This window comes from Bubalus kerabau, chromosome 13, assembly GCF_029407905.1.
Source record: "Bubalus kerabau isolate K-KA32 ecotype Philippines breed swamp buffalo chromosome 13, PCC_UOA_SB_1v2, whole genome shotgun sequence".
NCBI lineage: Eukaryota > Metazoa > Chordata > Mammalia > Artiodactyla > Bovidae > Bubalus > Bubalus kerabau.
This window is the reverse complement of record NC_073636.1, coordinates 78790342-78806260: the sequence shown is the minus strand read 5'-3', so window position 1 is coordinate 78806260 and position 15919 is coordinate 78790342. Positions and strand designations below refer to the sequence as shown.

The following is a 15919-nucleotide window of genomic DNA, read 5'->3' as shown; positions in this document are numbered from 1 at the left end:
CACCAATGCTGAGTTTCCCAATTTTGATCATTAAACTGTGGTCATAGGAAAGAATGTTCCTGTCCTTAAGAAATATCCACTTACATAGTTAGTGGCAAGAGGGCATCGTTTCTACTGCTTCCTCTCAAATGGTTAAAAAAAAAAGTGGGAATGTGTACCTGTGTAGACAGACAGAGAAAATGCAAACTTGATAAGACGTTTTTCTGAAGAATCGCATGGAAAGATTCCAGTTTATTGTACTTTCCTTGCAACTTTTCTGTCAGGTTGAAATTATTTCAAAATAAAAAGTTTTAAAGAAATCTGAAACACCTGTCTCCCTTCTCTCTCCTAATAGTCTCTATCCGCCCCATTTCACCCCTATAGCCCCCTAGAGACCCAGGCTTTGATTGCTTTATTATAAATCCTCCCCGAGCTTCTGTAGGCAAATACAAACAAGAATGCAGACCATGCTCAGTTCCACCCTTCTTCCCACAAAAAGGAGCATGGTCTGCATGTAATTTTTTTCCCTCAGCTAAATGTGGTTGAGTGGGGGCGGGTCCACATCAGGACAGAAGAACCGTCAACTGTTTGATCCCCACTCCCGCCACCCGGTCCAACATCTTTAAAAAAAACCCCTAGGAACTCGCACCCACCAGCACTCAGGTATGCCTGGCACAGGCCTGGAGGCCCAGCCGTCACATATTCTTGAACCCAACCTTCCCCGAGGCCTCCACCCCTCTGGGCCGGCTCAGTGTCATCCCTCTTGCCTTGGGCCTTTCCCTGGCTCCCAGCTCTTGTTTCTTTCCTCTTCTGACTTGGCTAACTCCATTCTCCACCAGGATGGGAGGAATCGGTGTAAAAGAAAAGCAGGCCTCAGGACTCCTCCGCTTAAAAGCCTCTGTGCCTGCCCTGGGGCTCAACTGGAGTCTGATTCCTCCTTGCCACCCACACAAGCGCTGCAGGACATGGACCCTCTCATCAACCCCACCAGGTCCCCCCCAGCCCCTCTCAGCAGGGGGACAAGCTCATTCCAGCCTCGGAGCCTCTGCACTTGCTGCCTCCTCCAGGTCTCCACTGGAACGGGCTCTGGGCTCTGGCTCTCTGGGCCTTATCAGAGGGCGCCCCACCCCATCGCTCCGAAGCACATGCTCTCTTTAATTCCATCTTGGCAGGTCACTGTAGGAAAGCAGCTTGTTTATTTAGTCACTTGTTTGTTTTCTGTCTCCCCCGCTAAAACATGAGTTCCCTGAGCCCAAGGACTGTCCATCTGTTCAGGGCTGTAACCCCGGGGCCTCGAACACGCGGGTCTCACCCAAACCGACTGCATGGACATCCTTTTCTCTCGGGGGAGGAAAGCACTATCATCACCCTATTTCAGAGGCAGAAACTAGAGTGAGTGTCCAGGGGTCTGAGAGGCGGAGAGCTTTGCTCCAGGGCCTGCGAGCCAAGGGTGCGTGAGCCTGGTTCTTGACTCCCGGGATAAGGGGAGTCTGGTGCACCCTGGTTGAATGCAGGCTGGGGGTTCCCATGAGGCCCACGCCTCGGGGAGTGTGTGAGAACGGTTCTTCATCCCCCACGTCAGCACCTACTGTGGGTAGGTGGACGACCCCCAGGGACCTGGGACACAGTAGGCCCTCAGCACATTGATGCCCACCCCTCACCCACCCCCAACTCCCTGACTTCCCTTCAGGGAGGCCAGCTACAATTTGGCGATTGTTAGAGAACTTTTTTTTTTTTTCTTTTGGGAGGAAAGCTGCAAGTCATTAAGGGCTGCTCCCGGCCTGCGGGTCACCATTTCCTGTTTAGAAGAAAGAATCATCTCTCCTTTGGAACACGAAGCTCCCCCACCCCCAGCCTGGCTCTGGGGCTCCGGGGCGCCTGCAACGCCCGCCCCGCTCAGCTCCCTGCAGGAAACTGGCACCTTCAGTACCTTTTGTGCTCAAAAAGGACACTCATTTTCTCCCGGCCCCAGGAGGGCCCCAGAGGTGAGGTCACCGTGCGAGCCAGTGGGGAGTGAATTATCTCAGTCCCGGGACGCAGCGCTGACCGCCTTCCCGTTCTGTCCTCGAGCAGGAAGTAGAATGACCCCTACCCTTTGGCCCGGCTTCTCACCCTCCCGGCTCCAGCCAGCCAATTTCCTCGCATCAAAGGCCATTTGGTACCCAGCAGCCAGACGGAGGTGTGGGCCTGCCAGGGAGGCCAGAGCGGGCCCGGAGCCCTTGGAAACAGGAAGGACATCCTCTGTCCCTCCTGGCTCACCGCATTCCACTCTCATCTGGAGCAGCAGCCGCGCCCTCTCCAGAAGACCTGCCGGGCTGGGGAAGGCCCCACAGCAGGCCTGCTTGATAAGACCTGGGAGCCAGCTTCCTTCCCCGTGAGCCTGGTCGGCTTGAGAACAAGAGGGCCACAGAGAGGATAAGGACCCTGCGTGCACAGCCCTACCGCCCACCGGCCCGCAGGTGTTTCCCGACCTCCGCATCGGACAGGACGTCCACGCTCCGAGGAAAACCCACCTGCACAAACAAGGTCCCCCGGCAAACCCAGAGGACCAAAGCCAAGACTGTGGGCGTCCGGAGCACTCGAGCTCCCTGCATCCCTGCCCCATCCTTCCTCCCCGAAGGCCCTTGAAAACACTCCTGCGGCGGTAAAACCAGGTAGACTTTTTATATATAAATTATATATAATTTATAAAACCAGGTAGACTTTTTATATATAAATTAACCACTTTATTGAATATCAATAAACCGTACATATAACTATACAAAACGTTTCCTTAGTACAAAATGTCGCTTGCGATATAAATACCAGTGTACCTTTAAAAAATTGTAAACATCTTCCTCCCAGGCCCACCTGTTGGGCCCCGAAAATAGTTCTGGGAGACACAGTGGTGGGGCCAGAGCGCCCCACTCGGGCCCCCGACAAGGGAAGGCAATTATTCACAGTCCCTTTGGAGACATTGTTAAATTGCCTGTGAAACAGGTGCCACCATGACACACAGGAGGCTGAAATAGCTGCCCAGGCCCGGGGGCATCCTGGGGTCCAGACGCGGTCCTCGCGTCAGGGGGCACCACTGCGGGGCACCTGGGGGTGGCCGCTTGCATAGTGAGGCACTCCTCCTGGAGGGGCAGCCTGGGGGTCCCTGGGGGGCAGGCTGGGGCCCCCTGAGCGGGGCGGGAACTTCTCCTCAGTCTGCCGGCTCTTGTCCCCGAGCTCCGAGCAGCTGCACCCAAACAGCTCTGGAGTCACAGAGCCGAGCAGAAAGGCCAGCTCCACGGACGTTGGGAGCAGCGGCTGCCAGGAAGAGTCCCTGCGGCAAGCCACCCCCCCCAACAGGAAGCGCCCCCGCCCCTCTGAGCCTGGCAAGGCATCCAGAAGACCAGGAAACAGTCCCCAGGGTCCAGCCCGATGGTGAAGCTCACGAGGGGATTCTGTGGCAGTGACTAGGAGGCAGGGTCCTCCCTTCTGGAGCGGGGGGAGGCCCCTCTGGGCTGCAGGGAAGGCCCAGAGAGGCGGAAGGAGCCTCGAGAGTCAGCGCGGCCCCCCGGAGCAGCCCGACTCTTGGTGCTTGTGGAGCAGGGACATTCGGGAGAAGGTTCTGGAGCATGTCTTGCACTGGTACTTCTTGACATCCGAGTGGGTCTGGAGGTGGGCCCGAAGGTTGGAGCGGTCGGCAAAGGCGCGGCTGCAGTGGGGGCAGGAGAAGGGCTTCTCGCCTGGGGAGAGACGACAGGAGGGGTTGGTGGAGACGCAGTCACTCGGGAGAACAGCTGATGTCTGCTGACATCCCCAGCCACCCCAGCCTCTGCCACCCAGCTCACCCCAACCTTGAAGGGCTCCCGTGATCCAGAGGCCTGGATTCGGCAGGGAGCGCTGCCGCTTCCCACCGTGTGGCCCTGAGCAAGTCAGCGGGCTTCTCTGAGCCTCCGTTTGCTCATCTGTAAAATGGAGCTGTTCAGCCCCCACACACAGGGGTTGGTAATTGAGAGAAGGCTGAATCAAATACTTTTCCTGCCTTGCCGGCAGACGTGCTCAACAATGACGCGGCAGTGACGGCCGTGTTTGCCAACCGCTTTGTGCCAGGGACGGTGGAAGCACTTCCCACTATCTCATTGAACCCCACCTTCGTCCTGAGTTTAGGGACGCAGAAACTGAGGCACAGGGAATACGCAGGGTTTCAGCAAGAACCAAGCAGCCCAACTCCAGCGCCCTTGGTTTTAACCACTACAGAGACTGCCTCTTAGTTAAGGAGGCTGAAATGGGTGTTTCTTATTATCACCCCTGTACTGCCTTCCTAAAGTCAGCCTAAACCCCCCCCTCTCCCCTCCCCCGGTCACTCCTTTTCACTGCTTCCCCATCACTGGGATCACACTCAAGAAAGTGTCAAGTCTGTCTGTACCCCCATCAGAGAGCCTCACGAAGGCAGGAACCTCCCCACCCTGAATCCATTCCACGCTTCCAACCCAAGGCCTAGAACCCCCAAGAGGCTACAGAAATCTTTTCACCTTGTGACTTTTTAAAAAAGAATCCCACCTGAGGCCCTCTTGCCACCTGGCTGCCCAGGCTGTATTGGGAAGAGCCTGCACTCAGGGCTGGATACACAGTAGGAGCTTTAAGTGCTTGGACAGCAAATCTTTTTCAATAATAAAAAAAAAAAAAGGTCTCAGAAGAGCCTGACTCCTCAGTCACCACCAGACGACACCATTCACCAGTTTTTCATAATTCCTGCCCCAATCAAGAGACTATAATTCACATTCCAGAAACCTTACAGCAATGCTGTTTCGCTTTTCCTTGGGGCTGCGTTTCCCAAATAAAGCCAGAAGAGTAACTCATTAAATAAATACTAATCAAGCCTCTAACTCCACCCAGGCACTGTTCTATAATACTGAATATTCTTTTCCCAGAAACACATTCTCCTCTCCTCCCATTCCCCTGTGTCCCTAGGCCAAGGCCCCCTAGTTAAATCCCGGTGCTGGAAATAAATGAATGCCAGCAGCTCTCGTGGGTGCCTGGGGGCACTGCACGGTGATGGGTGGGTGGGGTCCAGAAGCCAGGTGCCTGCAGCCCACAGGGGAGCCGGATCACAGGGCAGGGACACCAGGAACTGGGCCACCAGCAGAGCGGGGCCAGGGCCAGAGGACTGGGGAAGGGACGCCTGTGTAACCTGCTTTGCCATGACTAGAGCGCCTCTGCATAGGAGGCCCGAAGGGTCTGATGACTGAGTCCTACAAGTTCTTCCTCATTCACACCCTGCTCTGAAAACTCAGGGCCTGGGCTCTGCAGACCTGGAAAAGCGGATGAGGTGCCTGGGTTCCCTGCTTCTTGCCTGCCTCAGGCGAGGCGCAGGAGCCCTGACTCCGGCCTATAAAGCTGGGACTTGGGCAAGTGGCGGCCTTCTCTGTGCCTCCGTTTGCTCACCGCTGAGACGGGGTCAGGATGGCCGCTCAGGGTGGCTGCTGGACTGACTGCCGCGACACAGGTGATGAGAGAGGCCCGGAGCGCGTGCCTTCCCGCCTCCGGCGCTCATCAAACATTATCTTTATGTTACGTGTGATTAGACACGAACCTGGACAAAGGGGCCGGCTGGATGGGATGGGTGGAGGTCTGTGTGCAGAAGCGGGAGGCCCCGCAGGCCTCCACCCCCCCACCCTGGCCCAGCCACATCTCTCTGGTGCTCCTGGAGTGTGAAATGGGCACCAGGCCGGCGGGGACAAAGGCCGCCGAGGGGGGCAGTGTACATGCGATACTCCCTGGATTAAAGGGGCCTGACACGCTGCGGGCCGGCAGCTGCGGCCGGAACAGGTGCTGGGCACCACTGCCCCGCGCACCTGCTCCAGCCCCCAGCCCCCGCCCCCCGGGCGCACCATTAAGACGCACAATGGGAGGCGAGGAGGATGGCGCTGGTGCATTTCAACAGGCTTTGTGTGTCTGGGCCATGCCTTTACATGAAAATAATGTCTGAACGGGAAGGGAGAGGAGCTGGGAGGCTGAGGGGAGCATCGCAGGGCTTCCACTGCCCCCAAATAGAGACCCCGTCGCTGGGCAGCCACCGAGGACACAGGCCAGGCAGTTGGGCCTTTACATGTTAAAATCAGGGCTTTTGTGCACCAAGGACGAAACTGCAGACACGGGCTGCAAGCTCTGGAGGTTGCCTGCCTCCGCCCCCACCTCCCAACCAGGAGGAATGGCATCAATAGTGCCTGCAAAATGCCAGGCTTCACACACTGCCTCACTGACCCTCACAGCTCACAGGTCAGCCCCTGGGCCAGGAAATGCCAGAACTGAGTCTCCAACCTGGCCAGCCTGACCCCCAAAACCAACAGTCATGACCCTTGAACCCTCCCTCTGAAGAGCAGCCCCAAGCAGAGAGGCCTCCCCCATTCACGCTCTGAAAAGGTGGAGTGGATACCTTTTCTGCACTTCTGGAAAGCTAAAGGCTAGGACAGGTTCTATCTCACAAGTTTCTACACATTTAGCATTACAGTTTTTGAAATGCCAAGACCTAATTGTTTTCTGCCGGCAAAGGAGTTCCTGGGCCTGCATGATGGGATTAAGTTTATCTGTTCAGCAGTGAGTGGGGGTGGGGAAAGCAGGTCTGAGAACCATCATGATACTATAACAAGTCATTATCAAGTGATGAGGCAGCCACTGAACCTAGACTGCCTCCTCTACAATACTGCCGTAACTCACTCTGTATGATTAAGTTATAATCAGAGAGGCTGAGAGAGTTAAATCCCGTACCCAAAGACACACGGCTTGGGAGCAGAACAAATACCAACGATGATTTTTGTGCCTGCGGGTCGTGTCTCAAGCATTTTCCCAGGTACTTTCTGTCCCAGGTGTCTCATTTAACTGGCACAAAAACCTCACAAGGTGTTTTTATGCTCATTTCACAGATGAGGATACAGAGGCTAAGGGAGGTGAAACGCCAGCCCCAAGTCTGGGGAGGATCCCAAAGCAGGATTCAGAGCGGAGGCAGGTGGGCAGGCTGACAACATCCTGTCTGGCCAGGGTGGGGGTGGGGGTGGGCTAGGGGAGGGTGGAGCAGGGTGGGCCCCTTCACACCTGGCCCCAACAGCAAGGTGTTGTTTATACCTTTCCCATATCCAGCTCCAACCCATTTGGCTGAGAGGAACTGAGCCTGCTGAGGGACATGTAAAAGTTATCTACTCAGCCCGAGTGCTTAGCTGATGAAGGATGGCATATTTCTGCCAAACTTCAGAGCCAGGCCCCCCCCGAACTCAAGCTAGGCGTCAGGAGATGGCGGGGGCCTCGGTTCCCACAATCTGAAAGTAACAGCAAAGCCCATCTTACAAGCGCTGGCAGGGAAGGCAGGGAGAATGGGGGCCAGGGGGAGGGACTCACCAGTGTGGGTCCGGACGTGGCCCTGCAGCAGCCAGGGCCTGGAGAAGGCCTTCCCGCAGGTGCTACAGACACAGGGCAGCGTGTGGCTCCGGATGTGCATCTTGAGGGCACCCAGGCTGATATACTCCTTGTTGCAGTATTTGCAGTTGAAGGCCTTGCGAGACTGGGGGTCCTTGGCCACGGAGAGCCCGGTCAGCTGCTTGGGCAACTGGCCCAAGCCTGGGAAGGCAGCATAGCCCTCAGCCTCCAAGGAGGAGGCTGAAGTGGACGAGAAGGACGAAGGGGCCGGCGAGGGTGGGCTGGGGGGCTGGGAGCCTTTCCCGCTGTCCTCGTCGGACAGAGAGGTCAGCTCGCCAGCCTTGGGGATCTCCTGGGGCAGGAGAGAAGCCCAGCTGATGGGCTGGGCTTGGGGCGCCAAGAGAGAGTCCCAGATGAGTGTCGGCAAGGAGGCGGTGGGATTGAGGACCTCGGGCGGCGGGATGGCTGCCAGCAGGTGGGCCTGGTCGTAGGGCTGCTGGAAAGTGAGCTCTGAGCAGGGGACAGAGAAGAAGGCAAGGTCAGGCGTGAGCTCAGTCAGCCAGCAGACATCAGCCTGATGTGGGCCAGGGGCTGAACGGGGCTAGCACTCAGGGCTTATCAGATGAATACCAGATTCACTACTAGGGCCGGCAGGCAGTCTGAGCCCCTCTTCACCCAGGTCACCTGGTTCTCCCACTTCAACCTCCAGCTCTTCCGGAAGAATCCCCCTTCCCTAGCTCCGACTCAAGGGGGTCATTTCCAGGTCTCCAAGCTCCCAAGCACCCAGCTTGAGGCCAGCCCCCAACATCCTGGCCCCTCATCTCAGCTGCCAAGGCACCACACCCCTGTCCCAGGCCCCCTTCCATACACATTTCTTCTCCCACACCCTCCCCCAAATCCTCTGGACTCTTTTGGAGCCCTCGGCCCGGCGTCTGTCCAGATAGAAGCCTCCTCTTCTCACTTTTGGGAGGGGCGCCCCTCTTCTCTGCGGCTGGTTTCAGTTTCCTCAGCCCAAGACCACCGCCCTCCAAAAACCCTCTCCACATCTCCCGGACCCACCTGACCCGAGCTTATTCGCACCCAGGCTGTATTCTTTGACTCGACTCTGGCCCCTCGACTTCGTCCCCAAGCCCCCTGCTCCTCCAAGTGCTCTCCTCATGCAGCCTTCGCCTGCCTCCCCAAACTCCCCAGGGGTCCGGTCACCCGGTCCCCTCACCTGGAGAAGAGTCGTGCAGTTCACTGTAATTGGGTCTCCGGCGGGAGCCCGCAGACTTCCTGACGAGGAAAGAGCGCGGCATGGTGGCCGAAGCAGCTGGGGGTGGGGGGCGTCGCGCCGGGTCGCGCCGGGACCGCAAAACCCTCCACCCGCGACGCCGTGCAGCTGCGCTGTGAGTGGAGACCGGCCGCCGACTCCCTTAAGTACGCCAGTCGCGGGTAGGCGTGGCCCGTCCCGGTCACGCCCCTTTGTCACCTCCGCGCCAATCGAGACGCGCCTTCGCCAGAGGCCCCGCCCCGAGCAGGTGCGCCGGGGGCTGGCGGGGCTCGCGCCGCGTGGCGCTGGGAGCTGGGCGGGGCCGCGCGGACGCCGGGCCTCGGGCGCGTGCATGGGCGCCCGGCGGCGGGCTGCCGGGGGCGGGGCGCTGGGAACCCCTGGACGAGGCGGGACCCCTCTTCGGGACTCGGGCGCCCAGGCCGGCTCGGCGCGGCACGCTCTCCCGCCTCTGGCGCCCTCTGGCGCCGCGCGCCGCGGGTCTGGGCACCTGACTTTCGGAGACCGCCACCGCCTCGGGTGTCGGAACGGGGCGGTGGGTGCCTTCGCCCGTAGGGTGCCTCGCAGAGAGCGTGGGATTGACCAGGGGCAGCACACAGTTCGGGGGCGGAGAGAAGCAATAGATCCCTCCACGTGGCTGCTGACAGTGGGCAATGCCACGGCCTTTTTATTTTTATTTTTTTGCAAAGCAAACGGGCATCAGCTAGAAAAACGCACATACTGACTGTGTGCCCACTAACGAACCAGGCACCCCTCCCAGTGCTGGGGGGGGATACAACTCTGAACAAAACACTCGGGGTCTCTGCTGAAGGGTCGCTCGCCCAGTCAAGTGGAGGAGACAGGCGAAGTCAACAGGCAATTTCAATGCAAAGGGAAGTGTATTTCGATGGGTGGGGGGGTGGGGACCACAGGGCACTGTGACAGTCAAGAGGCGGGTCACTTGACCAAGGGTCGGGGCAACTTCCCAGAGGAAGTGAAAATGCCGAGGAGAAAGGCCTGAGGTTAGAGGCAGTAACCATCTGAGCCATTGAGAGCCTCTCTCAGGATGGGGGTGGGGTGGGCAGGGTGGCGGGGTCAGGGCCTGGAGGAGTCTGGACTTTGCCCCAGGGGCACTGGAGAGCTGAGGAGGGACCTGTTTGGAGTTTGGTTGAGAAAGATTACTCTGGGCAGGTGGGAGAAAGAAGTGGGGAAGGGCGGAGCTCAGGTAGTTGCCTCACTCATCTGGGGTCATCGATACTGTGTCTAAAGGACCTGAGGCTAGGCTCCACCGGGGGTCACTGACTGATTCAGCTTTGGGCTGGGCCCAGGGGAGGGACAGACTTCACCCCCAGCTCTCCTCTGAGCCCACCAACTGTGAGGGCCATGCCTGTCCTGGACTGGGGATTGGGCACAGGCCTAAATCCGCAGGTCTCTCCAACTCGTTTCCACCTGTGAAAACCTGTTAAGACCCTCCACTCACCACCTAGCATGAGAGCAGGGACAATTGTCTGGATCCTTAGGTGCTGTGAACAAAACAATCATCCTTTCCCTGTTCTAGCTGGGGAGGGTGGGGGGAGGCGGGGGAGACAGGCCACGCACAGTCACTACAAAGAATATGGCCTCCTGTCTGTTCACTTCCCATCGTGATTTTCCACCTACATCCAGAGGGAGGAGTAACGCCGTGTCCCTTTGCTCCAAACCTCCTGTGTCCCTATCTCACTCAGAGCAGAAGCCGAATTCTTCACCACCGCCCTCCACCTGCTGACCTGACCTCTGCTGCACTTATCTTGAGCCGCTCTGCCCCTCCCCCTGCACAACTATCCACCGCCTTCTTTCTGTTCCTCCATATCCCAGCCCTTGGCACCTGCCGTTCATCTTCCCTGACCCCCCAAAATCTCTCTTCCGCAGGATCTTTACCAGAGAGTCTCTTTCTGTCTTTGTTTCAGCAGGAACTTCGCAAGTGTTCAGCCTCATTAGTAAGGAGAGAAATGCAAATTAAAACCACAATGAGATACTATTTCACGCCCATCAGAAAGATAAAAAGTTAAAATTTGGTCATAGCAAGTGTTGAGGATGTGAGGGCAGGAGGACTTTGGTTCCATGCGGGCGAGAGTGTCATGGGTATGAGCCACTTTGGAAAAGTTTAGCATCAGCGAACAACAGGTGACTCTCCTAGCATTCTACTCTCAGGCCTGCTGCATCCCAGAGGTTCTTAGCCCTGGCGGCAGATCCCCCCAGGGAACACCAAAGCCTGGGCCCCACCCTTGCAGCCGTTCTGATTCAATCACTCTGGGTGGGACCCTCTGGTAGTAGCATTTTTGAAAACTCCTCAGGTGATTCTAGTGAGCAGCCAAGGTTGAGAACTGCTGCCCAGCTTTAATCCCAGAAGAAATGAGAATATTTCTTGCACCCTCGTTCATAATATGGAAAAAACAAAAACAAAAAAAACTGGAAACAACCCAAATGTTTATCAACAGTAGAAAGGATTAATAAACTGTAATTAATAAATTACAATCATATAATGGGATACTATACAGTGAGAAAAACAAACTAAAACTCCATGCAACAACAGGGATAAATCTAAAAAACATGGTGTTAAGCAAAAAGAACCAACTCAAATACAGTTAGTTGGATTTACACAGGTTCAAAAGCAGGTAAAGGAAACCCTTTATTGTCTCGGAATGTATAAGGAGGTGGTAAAACTATAAAGAAAAGCAAGGAAATATTTACTGCAAAATTCTGGAGGATGGTTAGTTGGGGGCCAAGGTGCTTCTAGAGAGGTTTTGATGTTTTGGGATTTTTTTTTTTTTGAGGAGGTTAAAACATTTTTTAATTGGAGTTGCTTTACCATGTAACAGCAAAGTAAATCAACCAGAAACATACAGATATCCCTCTTCCTTGGATTTCCTTCCCACTGAGGTCACCACAGAGCACTGAATAGAGTTCCCTGGTTCTCATTACTGGCTATCTATTTTATACATAGATATTTTATACATATGAATGTCAACCCCAATCTCCAAATCCATCCCAGATAATGTTCTATTTTAAGCACAGAAAGATGTTATTATTAGTCTTGAAACTGTACAATAGGCCATTTAGACACTCTTGCTAAGAATGATATATTTAACACATATTTTAAGTCACCTGAAGGGAAGCATCTCTGATGATCCTAGCCAAGGTAGGATCCTGCCTTACAACGTATCTTTTTTCTTCCATTGCCTGCATGCTCCGTCATGTTGGATTCTCCGCAACCCCATGGAGTAGTCGGCCAGGCTTCTCTGTCCATGGGATTTCCCAGGTAGAGTGGGTTGCCATTTCCTCCTCCAGGGGATCTTCCCCACCCAAGGATGGAACCTATGTCTCCTGCACTGGCAGGTGGATTCTTGACCACAGAGTCACCTGCGAAGCCCTTTAATTCCATTTACCCCATTCGATTTTCTTCAAAGCACTTAGTAGGGTCTCAAACAAGTGTTTGGTGAATGATTACTGGCTGGACCTCTCCTAGTCACCCTGTGCAAGTCGCTCAGCCTCTCTGAGCCTCAGTTTCCTCATCTGTACAAGGAGAGCGTCCTGTCTCCCTGCGATGCCGGATGGGTAGTGGCCGGAGGTGGCTGGTCCTCGAATGCCATTGCCTGGGCCTCCTGCTCTCCCTTTAGCTGCGGGCGGACACCCGCGCCCTGGAGGAGGTGTAACGTGCTGGTGGCGGGGCCTTTCTCCATCTGGGCAGTCCCTTCCCTTCCGATTGAACTATCCGGGCGCTTTATCCTGCCGGTTCGCCCACACACCCCTCCCTCCCAGAGACGGCGACGTGGGAGGGGGGCTTTGGGCGAGGCGAGGCCCAGGGGCTGCAGGTCAGCTCCCGGGGGTGCGGTCCCGGCCGACACTTTGGATGCTGCGGCGTCAGGTCCTCCCGGAAATGGACCGGCTCTGCCCGCTCTCCCCACCTACCCCGCGCCCTCGCGCCGCGGCCCTGCGGCGCCCTCTGCTGGCTGTCATGTGGGGCTGGACGCGCACGCCGTGGGTGGGGATGAAAACTGGTCCAGCTGCCTTGAAGAGTAGTTTGGGGACTTCTCCCAGCGCCAGGACGAGGTGGCCGAGTGGTTAAGGCGATGGACTGCTAATCCATTGTGCTTTGCACGCGTGGGTTCGAATCCCATCCTCGTCGGCCTGTGGTTTCCACGCCCTGACTTCAGCTGTGGCTTCCCAAGTGGTGCTTGTGGTTTTTAACAGGAAAAAAAAAAATCCTCTTCTGCCAATGCAGGAGACACGGATTCCATCAGGAAGATCCCCTGGAGGAGGGCCTGGCAACCCACTCTAGTATTCTTGCCTGGAGAATCTGTTACCCTCAGCAAAGGCAATAGGAAGATCCCCTGGAGGAGGGCCTGGCAACCCACTCTAGTATTCTTGCCTGGAGAATCTGTTACCCTCAGCAAAGGCAATTATTTTTACCAGCGTCTTGTATGACCTTCCAGAGAGAGTCTGTATAGAGACAAGGAGATATATATATTTGTGGATGTTAATATGTACACTCCTTTTTATATAACACCAATGGGAGCCTATACTTTAGCTTAGTTGCTTTTACCTCTTAAGTAACTACACTGCGTGTCTTGAAAGTTGTTCCATATCTTTACACGTAGCTCCTGTAACCCCTTGCAGGGCTGCAGACTCTTTGATTGTATGGATTATACCATAATCACACAATTTATCTTACAAGGGGACTTGTGATAGGCATTTAGATTAGAATATAATTTTTTGCTACTACAAACAAGGGAGCAATTTCAGTGAATGTCTTGTACACACATCTTTGACCGGAAGTGCAAAGATATCTTATTAAAAAATAGAGGGAATTCCTTGGCAGTGGTTAGGACTCTTTGCTCTCATTGCCCTGAGGGTCTGGGTTCAATTCCTGGTCAGGAAACTGAGATCCTGCAAGTCATTTGACATGGCAAAAAAAGTTGTTGATACATTTGTCCAAATGTCCTCTAACAAGGTTAAACTAAATTATACTTCCACCAGCAGGAAGTTGGGGGCCCTTTTTATAACCTGGTGGAGGCAGGGTGTTGTCAGCTTTTCTTTTTTTTAATCTTTCCCCATCTGATAAGGGAAAGTGAGATCTCCTAGTTAAAATTTGCATTTACATGATTGGGGTGGAGCATTTTTCTCAGCCTGTGTCCTTTTCCTTTTCTCAGTGTCCTGAACTGCATCTCTGTCGTTTGGTCACTGATTTGATGAACTTCCTGATCAATAAAAATTCTTTGTATATTAGGCTAGCTGACCCTGTTGATTAGATCATTAACTGCTGAGTGGATCAATCAGAGAGTTCAACTCTGCCGGGAAGAAGACATTGTCCACGAAAAGTTCAATGAATGAATCAAGGCTCAACCTCCACCCTTACCCTTGATTTAAAAAAACAAAACCTCTTGAGTGTCTCCCACCTGCCGGGACACAGTGATTCAGCCCTGGGCTGACTCAGAAGTCCCTCTGAGAATCAGAAGTCACCATCTCAGAATAAGGGTTTCAGGGGAAGTTTCTGGGTCCAAGTCTGTTGAGCGTGGCCCAGAGTTGGGGGCTCCAAGATGGATAAGCCCTTTTTGTTCCCATTTGCTGAGCGCCTGCTGTGTGCCAAGTTCGGTGCGGGAGCTTCACAGCGTAGGTGTCCCGTTAGCATCCCCAAGTGGTATTTGACGCTCTTGGGGAACAGTTAATACATTACAATGCAGACAGATTAGCCATCTGTCAGAAAGGAGAAAACTCTAGATGTAATGGAGTGGAATCATATCAAGACATGAAGTGATAAAAAGCCAGGTGCAGAACAGCATGTACAATGTGATGCCATTTGCATAAAAGAGGGAGAAATATGTGAGTATTTCTTAGAAACACAGAAACAGCCATTGGCAGGAGGACTGGAAACTGGTCTCCGGGATTGTCTCTGAGGAGGGGATCCGAGGGGCAACCAGGCAGGAGCTGGGGAAGATGGTCTATTACATGCCCTTTCCTGTGTCTTAAAAAATGTTTAAATCACTTGCAAGTATTAACCTCATTAATTTTTAATAGGGTAGCAAAAGTTGTCCATCACAGATGATCTGTTAAAAACCTCAGTCCAATCAACAGAATACTTTGCAGCTGGCAAAATCTCAAATCCTGTCGAAGAGTATATAGAGCCTCCCAGGCTCCCATCTCTCTCATAGAAAAAGCCAAAATGCTCACGATACCATGAGGCTCTGCGGAACTGGTCCCCTCGTGGCCCCTCTGAGCTCACTTCCGGGACGAGGCTGTAGCCACAGCGGACCACACCAGCCTCAGCGACTTGGCACGTGATGCTCCCTTTCTGTGGAGTATCTCCCCCGGAGACGGCCACCCGGCTCACCTCACCTCAGGGACGCCTCCTCTGGCACCGTGTCAGCCCCTTCTACCCTCCCCCCGTCTCACACTCCTTACCCACCGCCCCCCCCAGTACTCGACGCATATCTAACACCGCATGTATTTTATTTATTTTGCTGATTGTCCTTCAGATCAGAGGTTGGCAAACAATAGCCCCCAGGACAGATTCAACCTGTGGCTTATTTTTCTATGGCCCTTGCGCTACAAAGAGCTTTAAAAAAAAAAAGAAAAGAAACCACTGGACAGCCAGGGAGGTCCACGAACAGCTTTTACAGACAAACATTTTATCAGTTTGAGGAAAGGAAGCTCTACCGAGGCAGGAAGTATCTGTTTGGTTCACTACTGTGACCTAAGCCTGGTTTATAGTAGGTGCTCAATAAATATTAGCTGAATGAATGAATGAACCGATACAACCTTTTAAGTGAAAACAAAACATTCAGGTGATCAGAATATCTCATAGGCTGCCTGTTGTGCAGAAGTTAATAAATAATATCTACATGTAGGCCCAGGCTGTACAATTAGACCCAAGAATCCGGTTACTTCTGAGGAGGAAAGCAGACAAGGGTGGGAAGGAGACTTCTTTTTCTCCAAACTATTGTGGTTTTTTAAAAATTATTTTATCATTCTTATTGTTATTTTATTTATCTTTATTTTTTTTTGGCCATGCCATGAGACATGGGGACTCTTAGTTCCCCGATCAGGGATTGAACCTGCGACCCCCTGTGTAGGAAGCATGGAGTCTTAACCACTGGACCAATCCCTCCAAACCATTTCTGAATGGTATGAATGTTTTATTTCAGACAAGATCAGGCAGATTCAGGGTGGTATGGCTGTAGACTCAATGTCTATTTCAGATGCATGTCACCATTTCAAATAAAATACTTTTTCATGAAAAAAATCCAACCACAAAACCCAGGCAAAATTTAACTG

At 54.0% G+C, this 15919-nt stretch overlaps 1 protein-coding gene and 1 non-coding gene across 2 annotated transcripts; one reads left to right on the top strand and one right to left on the bottom strand.

The window, feature by feature from the left end:
* Window positions 1–2682: 2682 nt before the first annotated feature.
* On the bottom strand, window positions 2683–8747 carry SNAI1 (snail family transcriptional repressor 1). The gene is made up of 3 exons (XM_055543278.1): window positions 8576–8747; window positions 7342–7869; window positions 2683–3692 (listed from the first exon to the last, which is right to left on the bottom strand). Exons 1-3 carry the CDS (start codon window positions 8655–8657, stop codon window positions 3508–3510), a joined length of 795 nt encoding a protein of 264 aa, XP_055399253.1. The 5' UTR covers window positions 8658–8747; the 3' UTR covers window positions 2683–3507.
* Window positions 8748–12691: 3944 nt separating this feature from the next.
* On the top strand, window positions 12692–12773 carry TRNAS-GCU (transfer RNA serine (anticodon GCU)). The gene has a single exon. It is a non-coding gene; the product is annotated as a tRNA-Ser (tRNA).
* Window positions 12774–15919: the final 3146 nt, after the last annotated feature.

Coding starts and splice junctions, on each gene's coding strand:
- SNAI1 (XM_055543278.1), bottom strand. CDS start 8,657: ATGCCGCGCTCTTTCCTCGTCAGGAAGTCTGCGGGCTCCCGCCGGAGA. Junction 7,870..8,575: donor ACTGCACGACTCTTCTCCAG/GTGAGGGGACCG, acceptor TCCCCTGCTCAG/AGCTCACTTTCCAGCAGCCC. Junction 3,693..7,341: donor CCACGTCCGGACCCACACTG/GTGAGTCCCTCC, acceptor GTCTCTCCCCAG/GCGAGAAGCCCTTCTCCTGC.